Source organism: Cydia strobilella, chromosome 15 (genome assembly GCF_947568885.1).
Source record: "Cydia strobilella chromosome 15, ilCydStro3.1, whole genome shotgun sequence".
Taxonomy (NCBI): Eukaryota; Metazoa; Arthropoda; class Insecta; order Lepidoptera; family Tortricidae; genus Cydia; species Cydia strobilella.
In genome coordinates this window covers 8552609-8568968 of record NC_086055.1, presented here as the reverse complement: position 1 = coordinate 8568968, position 16360 = coordinate 8552609, and the positions used below count along the sequence as shown (strand labels likewise).

General features: G+C 35.5%; 1 protein-coding gene across 1 annotated transcript in view; it reads left to right on the top strand.

Annotated features, from left to right (window-relative positions):
* Positions 1-16360, top strand: part of LOC134747987 (uncharacterized) — a 191322-nt gene that overhangs the window by 97518 nt on the left and 77444 nt on the right. Inside the window, exon 6 of the mRNA XM_063682679.1 lies at positions 12602-12788. Coding sequence (XP_063538749.1) covers positions 12602-12788 — 187 coding nt within the window. The remainder of the gene's footprint in view (positions 1-12601; positions 12789-16360) is intronic.

The window sequence follows — 16360 nt, the reverse complement described above, 5'->3', positions numbered from 1 at the left end:
ATGTAATAATTACGCGAAAGAGAAACGCAAACAAGTGTCATTATATTTGCATTTGTTTGAGTGTATTGAAGTATGATGGTTAGAAATCTATTAATCATTAAATTTATAATAATAGTTTCTGGCCAGTTGTTTTCGTTATTTTTATTTTTTTGTTATTTGATACCTAGTTGCTATCAATGAACCGCATGTACGAGTATGTCCTATCATCGGTACGGTCCAATAATGGCAACTTTTTTTTTCAGTTTTTAAAATGTCATCTAAAGAAGGCTGTCATACGTCATGTACTTATCTTCCATTTATATATCTATTTACTTATAATAGTTTCCACGCAAATAAAAAATAAAAAAATATATTAAAATAAATAAATATGTCAATTTCTATAAGTCTCCTTGATTGGACCATCAGCACAAAAATCGTAAGTCCATTGATGCTGACTCCGTGGTATTTTAATTCGTTTGATTTTTTGCTTTTTAAATTATGATAAGAGTTAGGAGCTTTTAAAAAATTGGTTTTAAATTATGATAAGAGTAGGGAGTTTTTAAAAAGTATGGCATTAGTTTTTCGCTCCTCTAATATAAATAAAATCGAAATATTTTCCATGCTGTCAATATCCTGGAAGGAGAATGGGGACTAGGTGTGTATGAAGAAGCGGTCTTCCATAACGGACAGTACATCGTGATTGGAAAAATTCAATAAATACGTACATGTTTGAAACGAAGTGTAACTTTTTATAAAGGACAAAGGACAGATGTAGTGTCAGTCAGTGGACAGTCAGTCTTTGTACAAAAATTAGGTACTGAGGTTGACTGAAGTAGCATGACAAATACGAACGTTTCCGAGAAAATACGATGGAAAACAATTAGGCGCTACATTTGTATGAGACTTGTACTTACTCGTGCCTACCAATTGAGTCGCTTAACTTTAAACTCGGGTACATCCAACTGTCAGAATTTGCGATTTTGGTATTAAGAAAAGGTAATAGGGTAGTTTGCTGAGAGGGTCGAATCGATTTACCCGAGTTTGAAAGCGAAACAATTATTCCACTGAATAGGAATAGCCATTTGCTCGTATTCATATTGAACATGAACAATAAATTACATCATTAACCACTGTTATATTTAGCAAACAATAACGGATTTCATGTTCCCTGTCCGCCATTTCTTTTATCTCCGTGATTATTTAGAATTCTCAGACAATTTAATTATTTAAATTGCTATACCTTTCAACTACTTCATTCGAGTATTTCATTTATTTTGTACAAAAGCCGACAGATCGCAATTAAACTGGAGCCGTAATTAAACATCATTGCCTGTGAATCCGATGATCCTAGGTTCGAATTCCGGTAAGGGCATTTATTTGTGTGATGAGCACAGATATTTTTGTTCCTGAGTCATGGGTGTTTTCTATGTATTTATATATTATATATATCTTTGTCTGAGTACCCATAACACAAGACTCCTTGGGCTTACCGTGGGACTTAGTCAATCTGTCTAAGAATGTCCTATAATATTTATAGTGGGGTATAATAATACGAAACTTATTATTGCATAACCTATAATCTAATTTCAATCAGTGACTCGTGACCATACATTAAACGAGCTTGTAAAGTTTTAAACTGAAATAGATATCATACACAAAATAAAAAGTAACCAAGTGCACCGGTGGCCGAGGCGGGAATCGAACCCGCGTCTTTTGCTTAGCTTACGCGGCTAACGTCCTGACCACAAGACTACCCGGCCACGGCAGTACCCGTCCCAAATTCTCTGGTGTATGCTATCTTTGAAAGGCATTTGACCAACTCTAAGGGCCAGTGTGTGATTGCACCTCCTATATGAATCCTTTACTGGATTTCGGTATAGCGAGAGAGATGGTGCTACCATCTATCCAACTAAGAAACAGCTGAAATAGATAACATACACTGAAGAAAAAGTGACCAACTAACTTAACTTTTTCTTTAGTGTATAATATCTACTTCAGTTTATAATTTATATATAGTAGTATGACTATAACTACTTAAAAACAAATCAAAAAATATTTCATAAAATAATTTGATTTGTTCCCTAGTTCCAAAGTTTGTTAAAATAACTCGGTACTTAACAATGATGTTATAATTCTGTGGTAAAATTTATACCAGTATTATCTATAACAACAGTCATTTCCATTGCTATATGGTCGTACGCTGTGCCACGTACCACGTACCTACAGTAGAATCTGCTTATAATGACATCGAAGGGAAGTGACAAACACGTCATACTAAGCGGATGTCATATAAAGCATAGTTGATTAACTTCTTAATTTTGTTAATTTTTCCAAATTAATATCAAATTCCTTTGTGGGAGATGAGTTTTATTAACCTTGTACCATTATCAACTTGTCACCCAGAGTCAAAACTAAAACAACTTCAATGCCACGCACGCACCAAACGTCCTCGAAGGGAAAGACGTGGGGACGGCTACGAAAACCAGTGAATGTGTCAGTATAACCGGACATTACTTCATGAACATAGGATTAAGGCGATTTGTCATTATTATTTATTATTTATTTATTTTAAACTTTATTGCACAAGAACAAGCAAAAAGTACAAAAGGCGGACTTAATGCCTTGAGGCATTCTCTACCAGTCAACCACTGGGCCAAACAGAAATCAATAAGCGAAGTCATCTTATCCGACTTTTTCACAAATCATTTTATATGAAAACCAAACTTCGTACAGTAATTATGTCATAGTAAGGGGTTGGTCAGTATAAGCGGTCATAATAAACGGATTCCACTGAATTCGTAAATGTAACTGTCCAAAATATATGTCCTTTTTGTTATCTACACTAACTCCGTTTTACCTATAGTTCTGTAGTTTACAACTTCCCAGCATTAAAGTTAAGGACACACTATGTTGTGCGTAACACAATCCTAAAAGATATCTCTTCATCAGTGCTAAGGCCAAGCCATTACTATAATTAATAGATAAAGAGCACTAAACGCAACCTTTTCCAAAATTCAGGGAAAACTTACATAACACAAGTACTACATCCAGTATATTGACTACACTATCAGGCCAATTCGAACGTGCACCTGACATCAAACCGATATTTGAATCCTATTTGAATCATATCAGTTAGCTGTCATTCGCGCGTTCATTTCGCTCTGACTTTTCCGTATATCTATTAGTATGAGCGAGACGCCCGCGCGGATATCAGCTAACTGATATGATTCCAATATGATTCAAATATCGTTTTGATGTCAGGTGCACAGGTATAAATTGAATTGTATGTTTATCCTTATTCCTGTTTTACAATATTGTAACTAATAGATTTGAGATTTGTTAACCCAATGAACGCACACATCAAAACTATACAAATATATCAAAGAATATGCAAGTTGTAGATCTCTACTTTTTTTTCATTACCGTAGGTAGTAATATTGTCAAAGTAAAAAAGTGTAAGGATATATGGATGTATATTTGTTACTTATATAACGTTGTGTAACAGGGTCAACATGATAGTATTGATAGTGTTTATTATGTTGTCCCTGTCACACAATGTTATATAACGATATACAACAGCCAGTGTGGGACCACCATTATACATTTAGTTACAATTTTTAATCCTTCCTGCACCTCCTTGGCGACGCTGTTGTATATGTGATTAACAAGCTAAGTAGTAAACTATACTAGTTACAGATGTGACGAATGCCAGACAATTCAAAAGTGTGACATGTCAAAATACTGTCACTTTTTATTTTGCTTTTTATACTGTTCATAAAATGTTAGTGGAGTTTAATGGCGCCCGGCCCCCATAGGATAATAATCAATATGAGGTGCTTCTGCAATCAAATCATGCTAATAGTCTTTTCGGGTAAAAAAAGGTATGTTGAGGAGAAATGCTAAATTTCCGCCAGTTCCAAAATGACCTGGTTTTTGGGTAATTACGATTTCGAATATTCTTTCGCTTTCTATGTTGGGACTGAAAGTCAGCAATCTAGGAAAATATGCTTTTGGAAAACGTGAATTTGTGATTTATGTTTTTTAGAAAAACGTTTTTAATATCGGAAATTGAATAATTTTATGAATCCATCTTGAATTTCTGCATTTTTACTGTCTGACTAAATTGATATCAGCTCAAAAGTGGAAACAACGGCCGCCATCTTGAATTCCTGCGTTTTTGCTCTGATCAAGATGAAAATTGACATTTGAGGATCCGAGAGGCCCTTTATTATGAATCTGAGATCAAAAGTGGAAACAACAGCCGCCATCTTAAATTCCTACGATTTTGCTGTGGTCAAGATTTAAATCGACATTATGAAACTGAGGTCAAAAGTGGAAAAAATGGCCGCCATCTTGAATTCCTGCGTTTTTTCTTTGATCAAGATGAAAATGGATATCTGAAGATCCAAGAAGGCCCTTTATTATGAATCTGAGGTTAAAATTGGATAAAACGGTCGCCATCTTGAATTTCCACATTTTTGCTCTGATCAAGATGAAAATCGATATCCAAGAATACGAGACGAGGCCCTTTATTATGAAACAAGGCCGCCATCTTGAATTAATCATTATTGCTCTGATCAAGATAAAAATCGATATCTAAGGATCTGAGAGGCCCTTTATTATGAGAAAAAAATGGGAATAAACGGCCGCCATCTTGAATTTATACATTTATGCTCTGATCAAGAAATCGATATCTTGGTCGAGGTCAAAATTGGAAAAAATGGCCGCCATCGCTATCTTGAATTTCTGCATTTCCCACCAAAATAATTACGAGTATGATGTTTCTTTCGAAATATTATGTGAGTAAGACAGAAACAAAGCCACATTACTGATATGTATTAAATAAGACCCTTTTATATAAAGTAATATGCGCTTAAAGTTTGAAATACAGTTGAGAGCTAGAACTATAGTTATATGATTTAACAGTGCCGAATTTTTGTGACATTCTTAACCATTTTTTCTGTATTACATTGATTGGATTGATAATCCGTGACGTGCCAAAAGGAGACATAATATATAGATAGATGATACGAAGTTCACCGGGTCAGCTAGCTAAATCATAAAGCAGCTCTTTACTACAAGTATTTGTACGTGTAATGCTATAATTGTGTACATTATCGCGTGTCAATCAAAGAATAATATTTCTACCGAATCGGAAGTTATTGAGAAGGGTTGACGTTACACATAATACTTATTTTTTGTTGATGTAGGATAACTACCAAATCAAGCAGATCAATAGTGAAATTGTGTGTAAGTACAGTAAGATGAAACTAAATTGCCTACTTAAGATAAAACCTATGCCCAGAAACGAATTTATTTACTAAGCTCCGTTGGATGTTACGGTTGCCATCATTTGTTTTAGTAACGACAGATATAGTAATAATAGTAATAGGTAGCACATCGTATGCTCACACTCACCAATGTTGTGACATGCACCGAGATATTCATATGGAATAAACTAAAACAAAAATCAAATAATATACTAATAACTAACATTAAACTTATTGTAGGTATTAAAATAATAACTGGATACTTTAGTAGGTACTTTAATTGAGTACTTATATTACCTACACACATACAACATAATTATAAATTTTACAAGATAAAATCAGTTACTGCGGTCAATCATAGTGAAATTCGTATTTGGTCCAAATAAGTTAGTAGGCATTGATAGGAGTTAATCAAAGGGGAATCACAAAGGAAGCCCGCACTGAAGTTAAATTAGCGGCGTGCACATCACGAGCCCATGAGCTGATTGGAAATATTGGAATACTACGCTCAATGCGGTCTGACAGAATATCGTAAATTTAGCATGCTGTTTTACAGGTACCTTAGTCAGTTAAGTTAGTCAGGAAATTATATAAAAAACTGAGCTTTACCAATGATGGTCTTTATTGTCAAATTAAACATTACAGATATTATGATGTGTGCCAAAATATATGACTTTGGTAAAGCAAAACAATGATTTTAATAGAAAAATTATTGCCTTAGGGGTTTGAATCTGGAATCTGATTTCATGTCAGGAAAAGTTTTTTCCAACTGAGCATCAACATTTCAATCAGTTTTCCCTTATTTACGAGTATTCTTTAGGGAGGCTTATTTACAGTGGTCACTAATACCTATAAGAAGCTATTTAAACGGCAACAAACTACATAGACATATAATAACGCCGTATCATTGTTAGGGTAAGGTAACCTGGTATATAATTAATCGTGTTACTAACTGATTTTATTTTATATTTATTTATTTTATTACCACTAATTTTTAATAATTTTCTGGAAGAATTGGTATTGGTATTTTGTATTTTATAAGATATGATGTATAATTGTTCAAAAACAGTTCCATCGAGTTTCTACCGCCGGGGTCTTCTCAGGTTAAATCCGGTGGTAGTTTTGATATTCATATTAAGTGCACTGTACTATGTATTCCGAAACTGAAGAATTTTTCATTGCATTTTTTTTTTCGAATATCGTAACATCAGACATCAAAGGAACAAACATTCACAAAAACATGTCTGGAATAGTTATTTTCGGTAACACAGAGTTGTGTATTGAAACGATGCAGTGATCAAACAAAAATTCATGGCGACGGGTATGAATATAGTATTGCTACCAATGACATCCATTGTTCGAGCGGCACGAAGGCCATTTCGGTATTGGTCCACGAAATGGCGTATTGTTGGTGAGTGAATGATGGAAACCAATCCTATATCATTGTTTTATTAGGATGTGAAAGAAACAATTGTTGCTTACACTGTCTTAACTGAAAATAATGCTCAAATTAGGAATATGTCAGATTAATTAAATAATTAACCAGCAGAAGGATTTTAGTTGACCAAAGACAGACAGACAGAAGTGACAGGACAGTATATTTTATTTTCGGTATAATCAGTTAGATCACTGTTTGTAGAAACGAGAACATTAGTTTGCGTTCTTTATCACTACACATGTGGAGAAACATCATAGTCAAAGTCAACATGTAATAAGCTCTGGGAAATTGCCACGCTCGTTAGGATTTGCTTCACTTGCTGATTAAAAAAATACAATTTGCTTAATAATAATTCAGTTTCAATTAGGCTCTACATGGACAGGCATAAATGTTTACCGCTTTGTTTACCTTTAAAAATGTTAACACGCCTTTTTGCCGCTGTAAATCCATTTTCCATTAAAATAATGTGTACTCGCGTTCTGATAAATTACTTTCTGTTTACAAGGGCTACGGCTGGTAAATATTGGAACACTGACTAGTTAGCTCTTAAATGGGTAAATTTAAAAGTGAATCAAATATCAAGTAAAAACACAAATCTAATTGAAATTAATTATTATAGCATATGTCACTCTACGGCTAAGATGAATCGAATGTGGCCCCGTGGCTTCAGGTTTTTCTCTCACTCTCACTGAGCATTAGCGTGAGCGGGATGGCTGTGCGTGCCCGAGATCGCGGATAGGTATCATGTTTATGAATTTTAATTTTTCTTAAGTGTTTACGAAATCAAACATACAACCGAACTTAGAACCACCTCCTTTTGAGATTTGGAAGTCGGTTAATCGATGAGTTCGATCAAAAATGAAATTGGGCATTTTTAGAAGCGATTTTCATATTTTTAGCTTTTGTGCAAAAATTGTTATAAATTGTTAAGTGCGTTTTAGACCGATGTTCGTGATTTTTTTCTATCGAGCGAAAGTCAAGAAATCTGGTTTCGAATCAATGAAGTGACTAGAGAAAGGCCTCAAGATTGCTTATTAAAATTTTTGGCAACCGTATGTACCTAATCTAAAAAGCGCTACGATTTTTCAAAAACTCTTCTGGCTAAACCTACTGCACCTTAAAAATCCATAAGCCGTTTGTCTGCAAGCCGTGTTAATCCGCAGCACGCAATTAAACATAAAATGTACATACATAAACAAAAAAAAAACATAAATCGGAAAAAACCTAATTCAGGGAGTCTTCATCATCCATCTTGAAAGGGTTTAAATTGATTTATCCCACAAATATAAAATGAAATATACCTAACAAGAAACTTTGTATGGTTAGATGTTAGTTCCTCAATCACGTAAAAACTGTAACGATGTTAAATTTTACTACGGCTTGCCTACTGTGTCAAACCAAATCCGTGTTGCCAAACGCCGAACTACCCTTGGCACAGCCCAAAAATATCAAAAAGGCTTTTTCTCAATACCAATTAAGTATAAAAGTAGGCTAGGGTACACTGGTACACTAAGCATCAATAGTAGCGGATGATATAATGCGCTAAAAGTAATATATATGTGTACAGTTCGCGCTCAAAAACTATCTGTAACAGACTATTTGTTCTACATAAAAAGACATGTACCGCTACTTTTGAGGCTGACTGTACAGACAGCTTGGAATTTCTTGCTATTTCGCGCATTATGTGTATTTTTTTCTTTAGATTTGGTTACCTACGATATACGCAAAGCCTATATAGTGTAGGAACCAGCTCTGTATGATAATGTGAAATCTGTTGTGTAAATAAATAATCTTTAAATAAAGAAAACTTATTTATTACTGAATTAATAACGCTAAAATTTTCTAATCGATTCGCTGAAACTCTTCATCTGACTTATCTTCCGATCTCAATGGAAAAATCCCTCCCGGCGTTGAAGATTAGTCAGCGATTCATAGTAGGAATAAGGGCCCTTATTAAAGCCAATTTTAAATATGCTACAAATTAAGGAATCTTAATAAACTTCGGACCTTTGAATTCGCCTAATTGTCTAATAAGAGTTCGATGAATGTCTGGATCACATAGTAACTTTAAGTAGGTAATTATGAAATTACAAGTGTTTTTAACACGGCTTAATGGTCGTTCCATTAATGGGATATAACAATGTTGTTAGAGAAATAAAGCTTTAGACCCTTAGACAAAAATAACCTACTTTTTAGAGTTCCGTACAAAAAGGTACAAAAGGAACCCGGTGCAACTCTGTCCGTCTGTCACATCGCTAAATATCTCGAGAACTTAAGCTATCGATTAGAAATTTTGAATAGTCATGAACAACGCTAACCCAAACATAACGATTCATTTTTAGGGTTCCGTACCTCAAAAGGAAAAAAAACGGAACCCAGGATCACTCGTGCGTCTGTCTGTCTGAACCTATTAAGTTAAAATTTGGTACACATATGTAAGTTTGTGACCCAAAGATGGACATGTAACGTAAATAAATTAATTTTAAACATGGGGGCCACTTTTGGGGGGTAAATGAGAAAATTAAAAAATAAAGTTTTTCGGAACTATATCGTATTACGTATCAAATGAAAGAGCAGTTTTTGATCCAACCCCTAAGGGTTTTTTAAAGACACTTTACTCACGTTTCACATAAAAAATACATTGTTTAAATTGTGTAATGTACGGAACCCTTGGAACGCGAGTCCGACTCGCACTTGGCCGGTTTTTATTAATTTTTAATTTGGAAAATGACAAATATTAAAAGGGGGCAAAATTTCAGTCTAGATACTAGGTCAAGTGGGATATCATTTGAATAAAGAGCTCAAATTGAATATTCCGAAACATTTTTTTTTTTCATAGTTAACAGGTCCCTTTTTATAGTTTTTCGTAAATAACTCGTAAACGGTAGCCCATAATACAAAAAATAGTCATACGTTAATAATCTGTATAAAATTTCCTACAAAGGTTGTCTCAAAAATAGCAAACTGGCACTGAAGGTAGAATTTCAAACTGATTATAATAATAGCATAGTGATGTTTTGCGTATTAAAGGAGAAAAGGTGACCTAGTCCATTATGCCTTCTAAAATAAAAAATACAACTACCTAAATATATAACGATTATTATACACATCTTTTATTTACTTAGTCTAGTTTTCAATAGAATTTACATAAGCACATGTTATTGTCAATTTTACAATGGGTGTAGATGACATTGAACCTTTCCGTAGCTCGTAGCCATTCATTGACCTTCATTTTTTTTCTTGGGTAGGTACGTTAGGAATTAAACAACCTCCGAATTTCTTGCGATTTTAACCGATAATAGCACGTTACCTTCGCGTATCGGGTATCTGAATGCGCCTTCATATTGTGTGTGTAGGTAGGTATATTTAGGCGTGCGGTCTCGTTTGTTAGCGGGAGCGATACCACAATATATTCCTGATGAGAAATTTAAGAGGACAGTTAGATTTCCCAACAAAGCCAGGTTCGCGGTAAAGGAATCCAAGTCAGCTAGCTTGTTGCTCTTCACTCACTAAAACTTGTTTTGGTACCTACGAGTAAGACCCCTCCATAGGAAAATATAATACGATTGTTTTAATACATATACGTACATATTGCCTTTACGCTTCTTACACAGACCATCGAAGTACCTATGTTCGACCTTTCCGTGATGAGCCCTATTCATATTATACTACCCGCAATATATATTTAGCTCCTACGGCCTAAAAATGAAATCCAGCAGCAAGAGCCAAATTCGAATGTATATTTTCATATCTAAATGATGTAATTTTGTTATCATTCGCACGATTTACGTCTCCAGCTGGCAGTCGCTGTCTCTTATCAACTAGACAGTCCTTAATAGCGGGCGAACTCCCGAGACTGAGTTTTGACATGCGATAGTATCCCCGAGTGACGCAGCCTTACACCATGATGATGCCAAGGACATTACAATTACAGTAAAGGAAAAGGCGTATACTTTTGACTATACGTTTAACCTGTTGAACGCTTTATGTCATAAACACAAACATTACTCAAAGGCCAAGCTCCCGGGTGGAAGGGAGCTAATGTAAATCTTACTTGAAAGTGTCAAGGTTACTTTGACAGCGTCCGCCATAACACATATAGTTGTCCTTGCCGCTGTGGGCACGACTAGTAACGACACCTTTAGGGGTTCTTGGCGTTCAAAGGGTTTAAACAAAATACATTGCTATTTATAAATAGTACAAAAACAGCAGAACTGTGGTATCTGAATGGATTGCCATGCCACTTTCAAATCAGAGGATCAAGCCCTGATACGTTCACGCTATTAATTAATATTTGAGTTATTTAAATTTCATTATAGTTTGGTTGTTCAATATACTTAATTATAACATTTACTATTTACATTGAGCTCTTCGATGAGAGATATATTCTATTTATACCTTATTTTTTTTATTTGCTTGAAACTAGACGTAAAAAGTAGGTATCTACGTTCGTTTATATGAGTATTTACATGCATTACCATTCTACCATCTATGTTAAATTGGTCGATACTTTTTAATTTAATAAAAACAAGACTACCTACCTAGACTAAGAATACAAGTTATTCTTTGTTGCAGAGTTTTATAACGGTAAGGAGATCTTAAAAACCGGACTCGTAATGAGGTAAATTGGAGTTTCAGGTATATTGAGGTATAGTCGAACAGACTCGCAAACCGAACTCGTAATGAGGTAAAGACTCTCAAAGCCAATTTTGAACAAGTAGGTATCAATTTACTGCGGAGACATAGCCATTATTACAAAATTTTCTTGGAAGTATACAGTTAAATAATAAAGCAAGTGCACTGCAAAAATAAAAGTAGGAGGGAGGCCTTTGCCCAGTAGTGGGATACTCTAGGCTCATATAAATAAATAAAAATAACAAAGGACGTAAACGTAACAACAATTCTTTATAAATATATAACAAACCAAATGACTCTAATTTTAAGTTGTCACTTTTGTATAAAAGAATATAAGTGCTTATAATTAGTACATACGTACATACAGGGTTTTCCTTAAAGTATACATAATAATTATGAATTGTCAGCACACAATGATACTGTCATTTACATGGTTCTTGTGAGAGACTGACCCACGTTACACGTCTACCTGAGTTATTCGAGGCGCCTTTTAATTTTCTTTTCGGATGTTGTTTTTACGTGGGCCCTATCCCTTTAAATCCGTTCTTAGTTTACGAAGGCTTCCAGCTTACGGCAGGACGTAATACCAACAATGTAAATATACTGAGCACTTTTATGCTTCGAGCTTCCGCTGGTCCGAGTGAATTGATTCTGGGACAAAGGTTTATTTTAGAAAGTTTATTTTACAAAGTTTGGGGACTTTTTAGCTCTTCCGTGACGTGCTAAGATCGTAAGATTCTATCAATGTACCTAAGTGTTTACTGTTTACCTACTTTATTTCATCTAACTTATGAAAATTGTTAAAGAAAACAATTATAAGCGAGAATAAATATAACCCGGCTCGCTGAAAGTAGAGGTGTTCAAAATTTGTCAAATGAAAATCCTACATGGCCGTCACCTTATATTATTAGAAGGCATAAGCTACGAGTAAGTCGAGGTAATTGCGGGCTTTCTGCATGAGGTTTACGCTACTTCCCGGAGCTTAGGTTCAAAGCTTTCCTATAATTCAATGAAAAGGAATTTGCAAAACCCATCTAATATACTGCGAATTAGATCAGACATATTTTAGTGTATATTAAATTCGTAAAGAATTTAAAATTGTTATTCGTATTTTGGTGGATTTGGATGATCACTTTTGAGACGTTGTTTCTATTTTTCCGTTTATCGTAAACTTTTGTTTTGGAAACCTCCACTTTCGTACGTACGATTAAATTAAGATCACCAACCACATCGATAATAAACAAGCATTTAAAACTATCCATTGACATTTTGTGCACAGAAACGCGCACGCCGTTTCAAGAACCACATCCTGTGCGACCTGCACTTCGCGGACGTCGCGCTCATGGAGTGCAGCGACTTCATGCAGCAACTGCGCAGCTTCAAGCCTCAGTCCCTCGGCTGCGCCGTCGCGCGCCGCAAGTCTTCCACCACGCTCATATTCCCGCTGCCACCGCAGGCGTGTTCAGGTGAAAAAAATATCTTTATCTACACACATATCATAAACCCTCTATGATGCCTTTAAAATCCGTAAATAATGGGCAACATTAAGATAAACTATTTTGTTACAGCAAATTTCTTATCTGTGAAAATGTTGTAATAGCTTCATTAATATATCAGAATCGATTTGGTAATGACATTAAAATTTCGAATATCTCTGAAAAAAAAGCAATTTGATTTGACCCCTATTCTAATATCAGACGAGAAGACGTTTTATTCGAAATGAAATGTCAATTGCATACAATTTTGACAAATCTCATATATTAGTTGGTATCGAACGATATGGCAACTAAAAAAAGTTGTATTACATATACAGTACAGTACAGTGGTACGGTACAGTGGTAGCAAAATATATAATTAATAGTTCATTAGGAGCTCTACATTTTGAGATGAAAATCTCATTTTCCCAAAAAAAGTGACGACATGTTTTTCCCGAGTACCCTTCAACTATAGCCCAATGTCGTCTGTAATATGAGGTTAGCAAATATATCATAGAAAGTTTATAATATGTGTGTAGATAAAGCAGTGTATGTAACTGTACATAATTAGGCATTAAAACACTCGTGTGATTCTATCAACCCACACTCGAGTTTTAATGCCTTTCATTATGTAGCAGTTACATAAACTACTATTATTTTTAAAACTAAAAAAACACCTAATTATGGCACCGAAACTTGACACCCTTCAGCCAAAACTCCTCCTTGGCAAAGATCACTAGACATTCAGTCGGAACGCTCACCACAAAATAATTAAATTTGAGTGAAGTGAGGTTGGTCCTGTTCTTTAGGTTTTCAGATGCAGGAATCGAATCCTCAGATGCGCTGTCTTCAAGTCTTCATATTGTAGTATGCTCATTATCCCGCTAACATTCCAGGCTTGCTTTTTTCGTCAGTCGTGTTAGTTATACATAACTAACCTTCGAATACATTTACATACATCATCAAACCTATTTATATTCAGCGTACAGGCCTAGCATCTTGTCATACTGTTAACAATAACAAAAACAAAGTGATGCCTTTATCCTTAAGCCACCAAGCTACAGTACGTTAACTAAATATCGCATCGTTAAAAATATAGCTTCACTCAAGATATTGTTTTATCAAACTAGACCAAAACCGTTATCCCCACGAACTGGCGTTCGATGACTGGGTACGGCATATAGGACAACTCAAAATGAGTTACGCGACTAATTACTTATACTTCCAAATCAGGTAATAAAGCTGTATTAGTCGCGAACCCGCATGGCTCCAAAATTTTGAAAATCCCATAATTATAGTTATCGAACCTGCTCACAAAATTTCACGAGAATCTCTTGAGAAAAATACCTGTAGAGGAAAACAGCTGGACAATAATACGAATGCATTATACGCTGGTACGCTATCTGAGTCGTATGGCATGGAATGTGGTGTGAGGCAGGGGGATTGAGCTCGCCAGAGCTATTCAACCTGTACATAAATGAGCTGGTTGTCGCGCTCAGCAGCATGCATATAGGATGTCACGTTTTTGGGGTCGGTGATATTCTACCATCTGAAGTACCACCCATACGTTTGAACTCGGTGGATCTCGAAAGAGTGTTACTGTGTATATGTCGCAGTAAGATAGATAAAGCCGTTATATAGTTATAACCCTAGGGATATAATTATATGTCGTAACATAGTTATACGAAAGCGATTCATTACTATCTTACTAGGAATATAACTATAATACGTCTTTAGTTTAATGATATAGTTACAACTATGTTACGACATATAATTATATCCCTAGGGTTATAACTATATAACGGCTTTATCTATCTTACTGCGACATATATACTCACCACCGACCTCAAGGACAATGCAGACATTGAACGTGAACGTAGGGCCTTGTCGATAAGAGCTAATATGATTGCCCGCAGGTTTGCACGCTGCTTTAATGACAGTAAAATTACCCTATTCAGGGCTTTTTGTACCACTTTTTACACGTGCAGCCTGTGGAGCAAATTTACAAAAGCGTCGTATGAACAAGGCCCTACAAGTTCAATATAATATGCGTTCTGGGTGTTGATGGGGCCACGCTTGCCGCTTGCAGCGCTTCGCAAATGTTCGCCGAGGCGCGCGAAACCTGTTTTAAAGCAGCAATGCGCCTGCGAGCCGCATCGCTGGTACGGCGCGTGCGCGCCAGCCCCGACATCGTCCTAAGTATGATTGTGGACAGGATTGACTGTCCGTACATTGTATAGGTACACTGTTGCGGACTTCACAAGCCTCGTAACGGTGTACTATTGTAAATTTAGTTAAGATATTTATTGTCACTAACATATCTTTTTAAGTTTTATTGTAAGTACTACCATTTTATGAGCCACGAGCTTGAAATAAACTTTAATTTAATTTAATTATTGCCCAGGCTGGAACGAAGACGCTTCGATCGCGCTTCGCTCTTGCTTGATCAATTACATACCTTTTAGCTATTTTTGGTGAACATCCTAACATTATCTAAACAAAATCAACTGTTGTAGGTGACTTTAACCAAGTCAAGCAATTAAGCGTTTAATCCGCAGTTGAAATGTTAATTTGATCGACTTGTCAAAGAAATGCGGTGTAGTTAGTACGCCCCTAGGACTGGCGTGAGCTTAAGGCGGGTCCTTGCTCCAATTTTCTGGATAATTGACAAGATTAAACACGCTAACCATTCGCTACACTCCTTTTAACTGTTCCTAAACTCTCGGAACAGAATAATTACGTGACATTCAAATGAGGATTTTGGTCCGAGTTGAACAAAATTATTGCACAGTTAACGATATTATTTCGGGGAATTTTCGCTTGAATATTTATGTTCCTTTATTCAATAGCTGGCTTAATCTTTAGCATTCAAAGGTAATGAGAAGAGAACGAAACGATAATGCCCGTTTAAGCTCGGTCTCTACAGAGATTTTAAATTTATACTGTATCTTATGTGTCGGTACCTACGAATAAACTGAACCTACGTGTTTGGAATTACTTAATATTAAATACTAATTCTAAATATACAAGAAAATCATATTCATAAAGAGACGTAATTATGTATGTTCTTAATGTAGATGGTAGGACGGGACGGCTCATTTCGCCTATGTTCTTATACTCATATTTAAATAGAGACATAGGTGGAAACTTGGTAAAATAGATACCTTAACAACTGACAGAAACCACATTGAATGAAAGTAGTAGTAGTAATTGTTCGTAGCACCAATGACCGCTACGATTACTTCGTGACCCGTAGTGCGTATTTACAGAGTAACCTATACTACTATGTAACTGTCTAAGTAACGACGTCTACAAAGAGTACTTTAGATTGATGGTTGTGGGGCATAGAAAAACAAATACTTAGACGCCTAAAGTCATGCAAAATATTCTAGCCGCCAATTTGATAGCTGAAGTACATTTCTTGATGCCATACGTAACTGATGGATTATCAAACATTAGCGCTGACAACTTAGGTACAGATAACCGTACCGCGTCATCTACTTTCGCTGTCATTCATAATATTTACACTGCTTTACGCGATAAACAGGCCAATTCGAACGTAC